Source organism: Serinus canaria, assembly GCF_022539315.1.
Source record: "Serinus canaria isolate serCan28SL12 chromosome 7 unlocalized genomic scaffold, serCan2020 HiC_scaffold_29, whole genome shotgun sequence".
NCBI lineage: Eukaryota > Metazoa > Chordata > Aves > Passeriformes > Fringillidae > Serinus > Serinus canaria.
In genome coordinates, this window is record NW_026108147.1 from 3,841,978 (window position 1) to 3,856,693 (window position 14,716).

The 14,716-nt window shown below is 51.1% G+C and overlaps 1 protein-coding gene across 7 annotated transcripts in view; it reads right to left on the reverse strand.

Annotated features, from left to right (window-relative positions):
• Positions 1–14,716, reverse strand: part of AGAP1 (ArfGAP with GTPase domain, ankyrin repeat and PH domain 1) — a 323,709-nt gene that overhangs the window by 250,558 nt on the left and 58,435 nt on the right. For 3 of the 7 annotated variants that reach the window (XM_050987584.1, XM_050987586.1, XM_050987582.1), the window contains exon 1: positions 3,277–4,785. The exons of 3 other annotated variants lie outside the window; for them this stretch is intronic. In XM_050987584.1, the coding sequence (XP_050843541.1) occupies positions 3,277–4,285 (1,009 nt within the window). In that variant the 5' untranslated portion in view covers positions 4,286–4,785. Of the gene's footprint in view, positions 1–3,276; positions 4,786–14,716 lie in introns of those variants that run through there. One more of the 7 variants, XM_050987583.1, reaches the window with a different exon arrangement.

The window sequence follows — 14,716 nt, forward strand, 5'->3', positions numbered from 1 at the left end:
AGGCTGGAGGCCTCCAACAGAGATCACTCAGCAGCTTCCCCCTGCTTCCCACGACTCTAAGCTGCAGAGAATTTGAGATAAGAGCTTAAAACTAACTCCTCTAAAACCTCAGGGGGAAACAAAACCTCAAAAGAGCAGTTTATTATATTCTAATGATACTCTCTTTGATAGTCAACAATTTTGATACCCAAATCTGCTTAGAGTATCCCAAAGAGGGGTTATTCAAACAAACTTATCTCAAACCAAAAGCAACAAGTGAGAAGCAGTGAAAAAGGAGCGATTTTAACACCATCCCCCATGGCCTCAGCCTCAGAGCCATCCTCCTCCTCTTCCTCCAGAGCAGAGAGGGTTCCTCTCACCAGGAAAAAATAATGAAAACCTCAAGGAGAAAAAAAATTTAGATGAGGAATGAGATTCCCCTTAAGGACTTCTTCTAAATGGTTTAAGGCAAAAATAACTCCTCTGGCTTGAAGTTTATGGGAGTTTCTGCCTCAAAACCTTTCTTCCTTCAAACAAATGGATCCCCTGCAAGAGTTCTGGGAATTGTTACTTGCAGAGGATTCGAGGCCAACAATATCAGAGCAAATGGGGTTTGCAGGCAGGAAAGGAAAAGGCTTGAGATGCTCAAGGGCTCTTTAGTGACAGCCTGAATAACTTCTGAGAGACTCTAGGCTGATCCCAGCCAAAAATCAACCTTTACTGACTCCACAGCCTAAGTCAGACTCAGTAACACCAAAAACATGGAGGTTTAAAAGTTCTTGACTCTTCTGCTTAAAAACTTGTCCAAAACTATGTTACACCTGACTGTGGTAGGTAAAGTGAGGTATTTCTTTTCAGGAAATATCATCCAAGCAGATATTGCAGCACCCAGGTGAATATTTGAAGCTAAAAATGCCAACAAGCTACCTTTCTTAAAACTTCTACTTTCTCTTAAAACCCTGGGCAGGCTTTTTGTGGCAACAAAAAAATCAAACAACTCATGCACAGCACCAAACACAGAGAATACCAAGGCCATGAGGGAAACAAGTGTAGAACCATAAAATCATAAAATTGGGAGGGACCTCAAAGCCCATCTCATCCCACCCCCTGCCATGGGCAGGGACACCTCCCACTGTCCCAGGCTGCTCCAAGCCTCACCCAGCCTGGCCTGGGACACTTCCAAGGGACAGCCACAGCTGCTCTGGGCACCCTGTGCCAGGGCCTGCCCACTCTCCCAGCCAAGAATTTCTTCAAGTTGCTGGGAATAAAACCCACACTGAAATGAAGGTTCCACCTGGGCTGTCTGTGCACAGGGCTGTCAGGAGCACACCAACTCCACATCAACTGAAAAAGGCAAAAAAACAAGTTCTGGCCAAACAGCAGCTTGTTCCAACCTTAAAATATTCAAATGTATTTGGCATGCTAATTAGTAATAACTAATTAAATCTATTTCTTAACATACAATAGGAGAAATCAAAGACAAATTAGTTCAAGTTCAGCTTTCTAACAGTCACCAGTGAGCAACAGCTGGAGCTGTGCAGAAGCTTTTTTCCCAAGCTGCAATCTGATGGGAAAAGGGAAGGAAATAGAGCAGAGCAGGCCTGCTAACCCTTACACAAGGCTGCCACACTGCTGCCCACTGCAGCCTCACTGCTGGCACTCATTTTGGGCAGAACAAGCCTCGAGGCTTCGTTGCCCCAGACAGATTTTGGCACACACAGGAAGAAGCTCTCTGGAGCATCTCAGGGCTGTGCACCAGGAGTTATTGATTAACTGAGGGCTCCTCCCAGGCTGGGAGCACTGTGCTCCCAGAGCATGAGGAGAGCAGGAGTTCCAGGACAGGCACCAAGAGCCCAATGAAGTAATTCCCTGCTGTGGTTACCTTGAACTTTAACCAAGGTCAGGCCACAATTTCCGTCAGGATTATTCTAAGCCCACATGAATGCCTCCACATCAATAAAACCTCACAGTCCTCAGCTACCAGGTTGAATATTTGGCTCTGCTCCTTGTGCCTCAAACTCTGGGCACGCTCCACTCGCAGCAGGAGCTCTGGATAGGGAAAGAGCTGGCAGCTGGTTATTGCTTTCCCCAGTAAAGCACCTGGGCCCAGCTCCACACCATCCTCTGCTGTACCTGGGCCTTTCTGAAAGCTTAGTCTAATTGAGAATTGTATTTTCAGAAAAGCAGCAACTCAGAGATCATCTGCCACCTGATAAGCACTTGGTGCTTAAAGGGGACTGTAATTGCTGGTTAAATGTTTCATCACAGATAGTTATTAAAGATCTGAAAGCACAGCTGGAAGAAAGCACTGGCTCACAGTGAAGCTCCACAACCAGCATTTCTGGTTTGACACGTCCCAGCCAGTGATACTGGGATGCTTGCAGGTCCTCACAGAAAGCAGCTTGTCAGCTCTTCCCTGCCACCCCACAGCAAGGTACCTCCATCCCACAGCAAGGTTCTTGTTCAAGTTTTTCTTGCATCTGAGGTATTCACAAACCCCCAGAATTCCCTATCTGATTTCCACCTAGACTAGAAACGCTCTGGCTAATTTGTACACAGCTATATAAAATGACTCAAATAATAAAATAATTCAAAGAATGTGGCTTCTGAGTCTGTACTGTGTTTTTCAAAAACATCTAACTCAGTTCAAGCTCTTTTATTACAATGAACGTTTTGGATTTATGAGACATTTGCACCAGTATTCACTCACTTCTCCAGCAGTGCCCATTTCTAACCAACACAACCCATCCTTCAGATTCCAGAAGCCTTTCCAAAAGGAGAAAGTGCCACTGCTGTGCAGCACTGGGCCACCCAGTGACCTATATACAGCAGCACTCCAGACCAGCTTCTATTCCATAATTAAACAAGCGACACTCGCCTCACTCATCTGTCCTAGAATGCACAGCCAGTCACCCCAGAGAGGGATTTTTGGTTCAGGAGGACACACAGCCTGACCTGCACTCTGCAGAGCTGCACTACCATGTGCTCCAAAGCACGCTGCAGCCATAGAATTAGGAACGGTTTGGACTGGAAGGGACCTTAAACATCAAATCATTCCATGTCCCTTGCCACGGGCAGGGACACCTTCCACTAGCCCAGGCTGCTCCAAGCTCCATCCAGCCTGGCCTTGGACACTTCCAGGGATCCAGGGGCAGCCAGAGCTTCTCTGTGCATGCCTCACCACCCTGATGTACCCCAGGGCAGCATCTCCCTCTCCTCCCACCCAGCAGCCCCTTGACCCCACCGTCCATCCCCCAGCACCGACACCGAGCACCCAGAGGAGACAAGGACGGGCACCTTTCTGGGGGGACCCGTTGATGCTCTCGGAGCTGGACTGCATGTCCACGGCGGCTCTCCTGAGGCTGCTGAAATAAGCCCTGGACCTGGAGAAGCTGCTGCGGGGGGAGCGCCCGTGGGGGCTGCCGAAGAGGGCGGCGGGGCCGTCCCTGCGGGCAAAGATGCCGCTGAAGAAGCGCAGGAGCCGGTGCTCGCTGCCGGCGGCGGGGCCCTCCCGGCCCAGCCGCTCCGAGAGCCGCTGCAGGTCGCTGTTATCCAGGGTCCGGTTCTTGCTCTTGCTGCGCTCCCAGCGCTCCAGCCGGGACAGCGGCTCCGCCTGGCTCAGCACCTCGCCCACATCCAGCGTGTTGCGCTTCTCGGGGGGCTCGGCGGGCAGCGCGGCGGGCGGCGAGGGCGGCGGCGGCCCGGGCAGGCAGCCGGAGCTGCTGTGCCGCCGCACCCGGGCCGGCTCCGCGCCGCCGCCGCCGCTCCAGTGCCTGAAGCTGAAGCTGCGCCGCAGCAGCCCCGAGTGCCGCCTCGGGCTTTGGCCCCGCTCCGCCGGCGCCGGCTCCCCGGGCCCCCCGTCCTCGTCCCCCTCCTGCCCGGGCGGGGATGCGGCGGCCGCGACCGCTTCGGGTCCGGCGCTGCCCCGCGGCGCCCCGGGCGGGGGCGGCCCCGCTCTCCGGGGCACCTTGAGGCGGCCCAGCTCCAGCTGCCCCGTGCTCAGCGTCCTGAAGGTGCGGAAGCCGCAGGGGCTGGGCACCCTGTCCCGCTCCTCGCCTTCCTCCTCGCCCTCCTCCTCCTCCAGCAGCAGCAGCCCGGCCCTGGTGAGGCTGGAGGAGCCCGGCGGGCGGCTCCGCCCGCGCCGGGGCAGCTCGGGGCCGGCGCGGCCGCTCTCCGGCCCCAGCAGCTCCTTCTTCACCATGGTCACGGAGATGCGGTACACGGTCTTCCTCTGCGGGGTGCCCCGCTGCATCCTCTCGGGGGAGGAGGCGGCGGCCGGCGGCTCGCTGCTGTCCAGGAGGTACATGATGGCTCTGCCCTTCAGGCGGGCATCGGCGCCGAGATGGACGGATGGATGGATGGATGGATGAATGGACAGATGGAGAGACGCTGGAAACGCAGAGCCACAATCCACTGCAACCCGGTTAAAAAATGAAATAAATAAATAGTAATTAAAAAAAAAAAAAAAAAAAAAAAGCTCCGGTGTCACACCCCGCTCTGCGGCGGGGTCAGGCTGGGCTCCGGCCGCGCTCCCCGCCGGCGGCCGGCGTCCATGGCAGCGGCATCCCGGAGAGACGCCGAGGCACGGCTCACATCCACGCACGCATCCTCCTCCCGCGGAGCCCCGCTCCGCTCTTCACGGCACGGGAGCCGCAGCAGCCGCTTCCGAGCTCATTGTTTACAGCGCGGCCGCACGGCTTGCGGACCCAGCCGGGTTTCTCCCTGCCCTCTCGGCCGGGTAAATCCGATTAGCATCCGCGGCGGGTCCGGCGGGCGCGGGAAGGGCCGGCGGGAGCGGAGCCGGCGGTGCCGGAGCCCGGCGCACGCCCCGGGGCGGGCAGAGCGCAGCGAGCGGCGGGGCCCGGCCGCGGCACCGGCAGCCACAAAGAGCCGGCATGGAGTCCCGCCCGGCCCGGAGCGGCAGCAGAGAGCACCAGGATTCCTTCGGCCAGCTCCTCTTGGGAAAGGGATACACATCAGCTTCCCTGCCAGCAGCACCAGGATTCCCTCGGCCAGCTCCTCTTGGGAAAGGGATGCACATCAGCTTCCCTGCCAGCAGCACCAGGATTCCCTCGGCCAGCTCCTCTTGGGAAAGGGATACACATCAGCTTCCCTGCCAGCAGCACCAGGGTTCCCTCGGCCAGCTCCTCTTGGGAAAGGGATACACATCAGCTTCCCTGCCAGCAGCACCAGGGTTCCCTCGGCCAGCTCCTCTTGGGAAAGGGATACACATCAGCCTCCCTGCCAGCAGCACCAGGGTTCCCTCGGCCAGCTCCTCTTGGGAAAGGGATACACATCAGCTCCCTGCCAGCAGCACCAGGATTCCCTCGGCCAGCTCCTTTTGGGAAAGGGATACACATCAGCTTCCCTTCCAGCAGCACCAGGATTCCCTCGGCCAGCTCCTTTTGGGAAAGGGATACACATCACGCTTCCCTGCCAGCAGCACCAGCTAGCCAGAAGCACGGAATTGTCCTCTGGAAGTCGGCCAGTCCAAGCCCCTGCCCAGGCAGGGTTACCTAGAGCAGGTGACACAGGAACACATCCAGGTGAGGCTGGAATGGCTCCAGAGAGGGAGACTCCCCAGCCTCCCTGAGCAGCCTGTTCCCATCCTCAATATATTGAAGTTCTTCTCGTGTTGATGTGAGCAGCCTGTTCCCATCCTCAATATCCTGAATTTCCTTCTCGTGGTTTAGATTATGGCTGTTGCTCCTCCTCCTGGCACTGGACACCACTGCTGCCACCACCTGCCTTTTGGGATAATTATACCTGTTAATGGGACCCAGGATTTATCCAGACCCATGTTTCATGGGCAAGGTGTGTGGTGCTCACCAGCTTGGAGCACACCGTGAGCTCACATCTGAGCTCATTCTGCATCTGAGACAACACTTCCTCCTCAAAACCAGTCAAATCTACCCAGAAGCGATTCATTTTTCTATCTGTGACCCTCGTTAATAAATGTTTGTTCACGGCCCCGCTCTGCACGATTACCAAGCCCCATTACTGGAGTGGTTAGTCATGCAAAACCCTTCCCAAGCAGCGGTTTCATCAGAACCTGGCCCTGGTGCACAGCTGGAGCAGGGCGTGGCACACACGCCCCCTTCCACACCCACTTGCCAGGGCTTTTGCAGGGATGCTGAGGTAATTAACAACAGTAAATGCCCGCTCTTAGTCACTCACAAACCAGGATGGCAGGAAAAAAAAAAAAAAAAAAGTTACACAACATTAGGAAAAATGTTTTTAGGTTCCGTGCCTAGGATCCCATAAAAAGTCAGGCTTGGAAAACCACCTGCAGCTGCCTTGCACCTCCCTCCCACACCTACAAGCAGAACATCCCTCACCAATGCCAGTGAGGGTCAAAAGCAATAAAAAAGCCGGTGTGAAAAGGAAGGAAAGCACTGCCACTTCCACCACTAAGCCCCAAAAGCCACATCCACAGGATTTGGAATCCCCCAGGGATGGGGGCTCCCCCACACCCTGGGCAGCTGTGCCAGGGCCCGACCTCCCTTTCAGTGAGGAGCAGACCTGGGGGCACAGCTGGGGAGGGCACAGCCCCAGCAGCAGCTCCAGGGGGAGGCTGGGCTCTCACACAGCAATCAGGGATGCTCTGCTCCCACAGCACACACTGCTGCTCTGCTAACACAGAGAATTCCTGACTTAGCTCATTTCTCCAGGTATCACCGCTGTCTTTAACGCTGACTAATTAACACTGATTATTGCTCTTAGCTCTATTCACCGTGGAGTAGAGCTGCATGTGTATCTTCAGCAGACGTGGATTCAAGACCAGGGGCTTGCAGCAGCCTGCTCTAGTGGGAGGTGTCCCTGCCCGTGGTGGAGAGCTGGAACAAGGCACACCACAGGAGAGCTGGAACAAGGTGATATTTAATGTCCACGGGATTCTAAGAGGTCTCCCTTGGCCAGCTTGAAAACAGATTTCCAGTTCCTTCTAGGTGTTGTTTGCTGCCATAGAATGCCAGCACATTTCTCCATTTCTCCGACAGCCAAAATGCCACTTCCAATGGGTATTTCCAAAGAACAAAAACAAAACAAAGGGAAGAGACGGGGGAAGGAAAGACCTGTTGAAAAATACGAACCTAAGAGTGAAAAATTGTTCATGTTTTCCTCAAGATCCAAATCTGTAAATCCAGCAGAGCAGGAGAGTGCAGGGCTGCCAGGGCTCGTCCCGCCTCCCGATCCAGGCCGCGCTTTCCAGCGCGCCGCGCAGGCAGCGCAGCCTCCTCACCCGGAGCGGGATCAACCATTTTTCATCCTCCCGGCATGACAGACCCCTCCAGAGGAACCACTTTTAAGCACAGACAAATAGCCGGCACATTCTTGCAGCCCTCTCCGGAGCATCCCGCACCTCCCTGCTCCCCGCATCCCGCCCCGCTCGGGGCTGCGCTCCGCTCGCACCGCGCTGGGAACGCGGGTATCCATCATCCGTAGGGATGCTGCTGCAGCAGCTCTTCCTACGGGCACTAAGTGGTACTCCAAGGTTGCTCTGCTGCTACTCAGCACAACTTACCACCCTGCAACTTCTTGTAAGGCTTCCTGTAAATAGGAAGAGCCGTTTTGCAGCCGCTGGTGCAAAGCCCACCATCACCTGGTGGTCCTGCCATCCCCCTTCACCCCAGCCAGATGAACTACAGGAATCTGCTTTAACAGCGGGTTATCTCAGAGCAGGGAGCTAATTCACAGCTCAAGGGATGCCATGTTGAATATTCCGGACGGGCTCCGAGCTGCCCGAGCCGGGGGATGCTGCCCGGAGCGCGGCATCCCGAGCCCGGCCCCCGCCGCTCCTCCCGGCCCGCAATTAGCACAGATCCGCTCCCAGAACGGGAGAAATCCCTCGGGCCCCGGGACAAGAGCAGCCAGGAGGCACGGCAGCCAAGCCAAACAAGGCACTTGGCTCGCAGCCTGCGCCGTGTGTCCTGAAGGGCCCTCGGCAGCCGCTCCCGCTCACCTTTCATTATTCAGGAGCAGAGCAGGATGCACAGGCTCCACAAACACCGGGCACTGCAAGGTGCCGGCCCTCTCCGGGGGCTGGGAAACTGGGGGTTACACCCTCCATTCGTCCCACATCGTTCTGCTCTGTGACCTTCTGCCAAGATCACAAAACACCCCCAGAGGATTCTGATTGACCAAGTCCTGCTGTCCCTCCAGTGTGGTCACACTGGAAGGTAGAACCATGGAAACTCTCCATCCCATGCAGCCAGGAAAAGGCCACCTCTGCCACTTCCCACCTAGGATGAGCTCTCTACCAGAATGTAGAGTTTCACAGCTCTCAGCAATGAGAATTTATTTTTACTCAGTGAAACACAGGTGTCAAACACATCTTCAGAACACCTCCAGCAGAGCTGGTGTGCTCAGAGTGCAGAGGGAGCTCTCTGAACACTCCATCCACTGATGCCCACCCAGTGGTGATGTTCTGCAGCTGAGTTTCACATCCCCAGCACTCAGCACTCCCTTCCTGCTCTCCATCAACAACTGCAGAGATGACCCTGCTGGCAGGAGAAACATTCCTGCTCTCCAACAGCTGCACAGCAAGGTCACTGTGAGCAGCAAGCACTGCTGCTACTGACTTTATAAAGCCAACACTTCTTGTGTCCCTCCAAGTGATGTAAAATAGGTGCTGCGTTTTCTCTTCTCCCAAGAGCTCTTTGCAAAAATAATTATAATCATAATTCTTTGATTCCTTGTTCTTAATTCCTTACAGGTGTTTCACATTCTGCCAGCAGATCAAACACAACCTGCTAATTTACAAAGGTAAAAGCCCAGACATTGAGAAAGAACAGTTGGACTCAAGGATCTTAAAGGTCTTTTCCAACCTGAACAATTCTGGGATTCTGTGAAATGCCTCATATGCACCAGCACCATCTCAGAATGAACATTTCCATGCTGAGACAGACTGGACAGGTTTGTCAAAACCTTCCAGGGACACAACTCCTGTGATGCTGCTGGTTTGTGTGCCCATGTTTTGAATTTTATTGGACACTCCACTGCCATCAGTGGTTTTTTTTGGTAAGAAAAGCAGCCCTAAATGTTACCATTTTAGCAGACTGCAGGTTCAACTCCAGACACACAGCATCACTCCAAGCAGTGGTTCCTGTGACAAACTGATTGTGGAAGGCAAAACTGGGTCACCTGAGCAATTCTGAGGGGTGATTTGGACACGATTCCACGCCTGTCTCGGGAGAGGCCCTGCTCCAGCTGCTGTCTGCCAGCACAGATCAGTGCCCCAGCAGCACACAGGGGAAGGCATCTGGACCAGAACAACACTGTGCTGCAGGGGAGCAGCAGCACAGAGCCAGGCTCAGGGGCTTTGCATTAGGGCACTGAGCTGTGCTCTCCTGTCACTCTGCACTTGTCCATTAAATGGGCCCGAGGTCACCGCAGGCAGTTCTGTGCTCACGTGAAGGACACACACATCTCCCACCAAAGCAGAGAACAGGGGCAGCATTTGGCACCAATGATGACCTACTGCCAGCACGAGGAAAGCACATTCCTGTCCTAAAACCACTGGATGCTGAGCAGGGAAGGGAAAAAGGGCCATGGGTGTGGAGTTTGTGAGGTCCCCAAGGCGAGGTGAGAGTTTAATATAATATAATATAATAGAAGATAATATAATATAATATAATATAATATAATAATATAATATAATATAATTAATAGATATAATATAATATAATATAATATCATATATATTATATCTAGTATTCTATATTATGAATATAATATAATATCATATATTATAATTTATTCATAATATAATGTAATATGTATTATATATAATTATGTATAATATTATATATTATGAAATATTATATTATATTATATTACATTACATTACATTACATCACATCACATTATATCACATTACATTATATTATATTATTATATATCACATTACATTACATTATTACCTTACATTATATTATAGTATATTATAGTATATTATGCTATACTAAAACTATACCAAAGAAAGAGAAAGGATACAGACAGAAGGCTTAACAAGAATGAATCATAAAAACTCCTGACTGACTCCTCAGAGTCTGACCCAGCTGGCTGGGATTGGCCATTAATTAATAACAATTCCCATGGAACCAATCAAACATTCACCTGCTGGTAAACAATGTCCAGACCACATCCCAAAGCAGTAAACACAGGAGAAGCAATCAGATAATTGTTGTTTTCATTTCTCTCTGAGGCTTCTCAGCTTCCCAGGAGAAAATCCTGGGCAAAAAGGGTTTTTCAGAAAATGTGACAGGCACATGGGATGCACAGTAAAAACGCAGCTCAGTTGTTTGTCTCAGCAGGAGAGAGGTAAAATGTTTGGCATTGCTTCTCCAGGAAGGCCACTCCTTATTGCCAGGGATATTCCACCACATGGGATAATGAAAGCCACAATAATTTTCATTTTCATGTCTCAGAGTGGATGATGGTGCTTCCTTTCACATCAATTATGCCTCTTATGTACTGCATACTCTAAAAGGCTCTTGCTTCAGAAGACAACATTATTTTATAAACAGAAAAATGAAATACCTTTGACTCATATTCATTCATTAAAGATGAGGGTAGGAATCACTCATCTTTATGTGAAATGGAAAAAAATGAAGTTAAATCAGTTATGATTTTTTTAAAGCCTGACACATGCTAGCATTATTATTTTTTAAAAATGATCTTCAAGCAAATTCCAAATTCCATATAATTGCTGGTGCCCAGGCATAGCAGGTTTGATCCCTGCAATTTACTTAAAAGAGCAGAATAAACCCCTTTTTTAAAAGGGAAAGAGCACAAAACCTCTTGAATTCTTCTGCATGACTGAGATCATCCTTTTGATTTCTGCCCCCAAGCTGATGGAGCTGCTAAAATTAATATATTGTGCCCATCCATCAGCTTAAAAACAAAACAACACACCTGACTGCAGCTGGATTTTCACTGAACAAAAGGGTAGCTTCTCACTGAACAAAGAGGCATCCAGAGAATTAAGTGTGAGATTCACTTGCCCATTTTAAATAAAGATTTTTTTGACATCACATCATCTGACAGAGGAGTTGTATCCTTCTGTTGTATGGAATTGAAGCAGAACAGGCAAAAACAAACCAGGAAAAATGAAAGAGATCATAGAAACCTCATGGAAACACTTCAAGCTAAGACACTAAAGCTTGTGTAGCTTGCCCTGAGAGCTACACCACTGAATTATAGACACAAAACCTGATTTGTACTTCTGTAAATGTGGTTTATCATTCTGCCAATCCCCCAAGGCCAAAGCCATTCCCACAGGTGATCCCAAGACTCTGCTTCCCCTTCAATCCCAGCTGCCAGCACAGGTCTGGTTTTATTCACAGGGGTGACTGTAGAAAGGAGAATTCTGTGAGTTTAATTTGCTTCTAAGCAGGCTGCCAGTGCCAGCCAGGAGCCCTGCTTGCTGCTCCTGAGCCAGCCAGCCAGACAGCCAGCCAGACAGACAGCAGGGCACCTCTGCCATCCCAGGGATGCTCGGGATAGCATCAGCTGATCCAGCTCCAAAGGGCTGCTCCTGGCACCTGCCTGCCCTCCCAGCTGCTGGCATGTCACCAACATGTTTTATGGAAAATCCTTTCCTTAGGATTTTTTCCCTCCTGAGAAGCTGAGAGGCCTCAGGAACAAACTGCAAACAATTCTTACCTGCTGCTGTGGGATGCAGCAGGTGGATCTGGGATTGGTCTCTGTGGTTGTTTCTAATTAATGGCCAATCCCAGCCCAGCTGTCCAGACTGTCTCAGTCAGACACAAACCTTTGTTATTGATTCCTTTTCTATTCCTAGCCAGCCTTCTGATGAAATCCTTTCTTCTATTCTTTTAGTGTTCTTTTTTAACATAATTTATATCATAAAATAATAAATCAGCCTTCTGAACATGGAGTCAACTTTCTCCTCTCTTCCCTCACCCTGGGACCCCTGTGACAATGCATCACTTGGTGACCCTGACTGAGGAAAAGGACCAGCACACTGGCAGGCAAAGATTCCAAGAATGAACTGTGAGAAACCTCCTCTCCCTGCACAGCCAGCCTTCCCTGAGGGGCTGCTGCTTTGGGATCTCCTAAAATACAGGTATTTATTAACAGCCAATGCATTCATGTAAAGCCATGTTTCTCTCCACAAGACACAGTGCAAATCTCAACTCTCTCACCTCATTTTGGATCTCATGTCTTATTTTTTCACAAGCTAAATGCTTTTTAACTCAGGCCATCATACATTTCCTTTAATCCCCTCTCTGGCACAGTAAAATACTGAGACAGGCAGCATCAGCTGTAACTCAGGACTGCACCTTTTGCTCATTGCTTGTGGTGTTTCAGCCCCTCTCACACAAGCAGGGAGATTTCCAGATGCCTGCCAGCTCTCCAGTGCTCCTCATTGTTAGGCAGGTTGTTTTTCACCTCCAATCACCCAGACACTCCAACTGCACTGCAGCAAGGCAAAGAGAACTCAAGAAAACACTTTTGGCTAAACTTTCAGCTCCCAGATACTGGAAGCAGGTGAATTTGTCACTACCAAGGATCTGGGTGGGCACTCAGGCACAGGATGATGTGCACAAAGCCTGGGCAGGCTCTGAAGGGCCATGCAGACACAGGGTTGTGTGTTCATGGACAAGGATTATTCCAAAAGCTTGGATCCATCAGTGGTGCTGTGAGGTTTTCAGGACAAGGTGAGAAATGAGAATTTGACTTTATGTTTTTAGAAGGCTGATTTATTACTTCATGATATTACATGAAAAGAAATTAATACTAAAACTATGCTAAAGAAAGAGAAAGGATACATCAGAAGGTTACAAAAGAATGAATAATAAGAACTCATGACTGACTCAGAGTCCAACACAGCTGGCTGTGATTGGCTATTAATTAAAAGCAATTAATATGTTTGGATAAACAATCTCCAGACTGCATTCTAGAGGAGTAAAACATGGAGAAGCTGAGGCTTCTCCTCTTCCCAGGAGAAAAAATCCTGTCAAAGGGATTTTAGAAAATATTGCAGTGACATCCATGGGTGTAAGGAAGGAGGAGGATGTGCTGTGACACCTGCTCCTGCCACAGCCTGAGCTGTGCCACTCTTCTGGGAGCCTGATCCAACTGCTGCCACCACTCCTCATCCCTCTGCAAAGCCAAGAGTCACAACACTCAGCACAGACTGACTCTGGATTGGTTTGAACTCCAGGCAAGAAAACGAAGTGAGGAGCAGGAGTGGGGTGGGGAGGGCACTCTGGGCTCATCTACAAGGAGCTGGCAGAGGACTCTCAGCTCTGGATCCATTCCACAGGCTCAGACTGGACCTACCTCAGGGAACAGAGCCTTGGGGTGCAGTCACAACTCCACACTCCCTTTTGCAGCCTCAGAAATGGAGTGTGGCTTTCCCCATGGGCTTCAGGGACACCTGAGGGCACACAAAGGGGGCTCACACCAAGGCTGCAGGGCAACACTTCACAAGGGCTGGGAGGGGACAGCACAAGGGAGAATGGCTGTGAACCAAAGGAGGGCAGGGCTGGATGGGATATTGGGAATTAGGAATTGTTCCCTGTGAGGGTGGGCAGGCCCTGGCACTGCCCAGAGCAGCTGTGGCTGCCCCTGGATCCCTGGCAGTGCCCAAGGCCAGGTTGGACATTGGGCTTGGAGCAATCTGGGATAGAGGGATGTGCACCTTCCATGGCCCCTGAGGTTCCTTCCAACCCAAACCACTCTGTGGTTCCACAGCACCACTCCTGTGTCTCTCCAGGGTGTTTTGTGGGCACACAGCTTTGTGTGGGGTTGCACAAGGGTGACCTTCTGGCTGAGGACAGAGCAGATGGCAGCTGCTACCAGCCCTGGCCCTGCAGGTGCTGCCCTCAGTGCAGCCACCCCATGTTATGCAAGCCCTGCCTTGAGTCTGCTCGATGCCTTTCTGCCACTGAACAAACCATGACGTCTGTAAAAGCTTCCAACAATCACCCAAACTCTTTCAAAAGCTTCTCTCTTTATAAACCAAGAGCAGCAAAGAAAATCTGATGTGAAATCAGCTTGAGTGGCCGTGTTTTCAATCCTGCCTCGAGCTGAGAAGCCAAAAAGGTTCTAAAAAACACAAAGAGTGGGTCTGGGTAAGGCACTTTCTGCAAAGCATGCACTGACCCAAGGGGCACTGAAGGACACAGACAGGCTGCTAAAATGAACCATGCAGAGCAGCAAACCCAAACAGGCTCAACTCCTGCACAGCTTGCTCGAGTCTGTCCCAGCCCAGCAGCCTCCCTGTCGGAACTCAGGACATCCCTCTGGGAGTCTGGAGATGCCAGGACCCTGCCAGGGGGCTCAGAGACCCTGGCACACAGCCCAGAACAGCAGTGGGCTCCATTCTGAACCCTGGAGCAAACTGCCACCTTCACATGAAGAGATAAAAGCCACAGCAGGTTCAACAGTGTAAGAATAAAGTTATCACAGGGTGCAAATGTAGGTTTGGGGATTGTTAGTACAGGGGTTTGGGGACAAGATGGAGGGATTTGGGTGTGTCTGGCCTTTCTTCTTCTCCTTCTCTACCTCCACCTTCACTGGTGGTGTTGGCACTTTTGGATTGGTTTAGAGTAGAAGCTCAGTGTCTCACACAGGTGATGGGTATTGGAAAATAACTGTAAATATTGTACATGTAGATTTTAGTATATAAAGATAGCACTGCCCTGGGGGAGGCAGAGTGCCTCTGGCTGTCCTGCTGAGCAGAGCTGGGCTGGGCAGGGAGAAGATT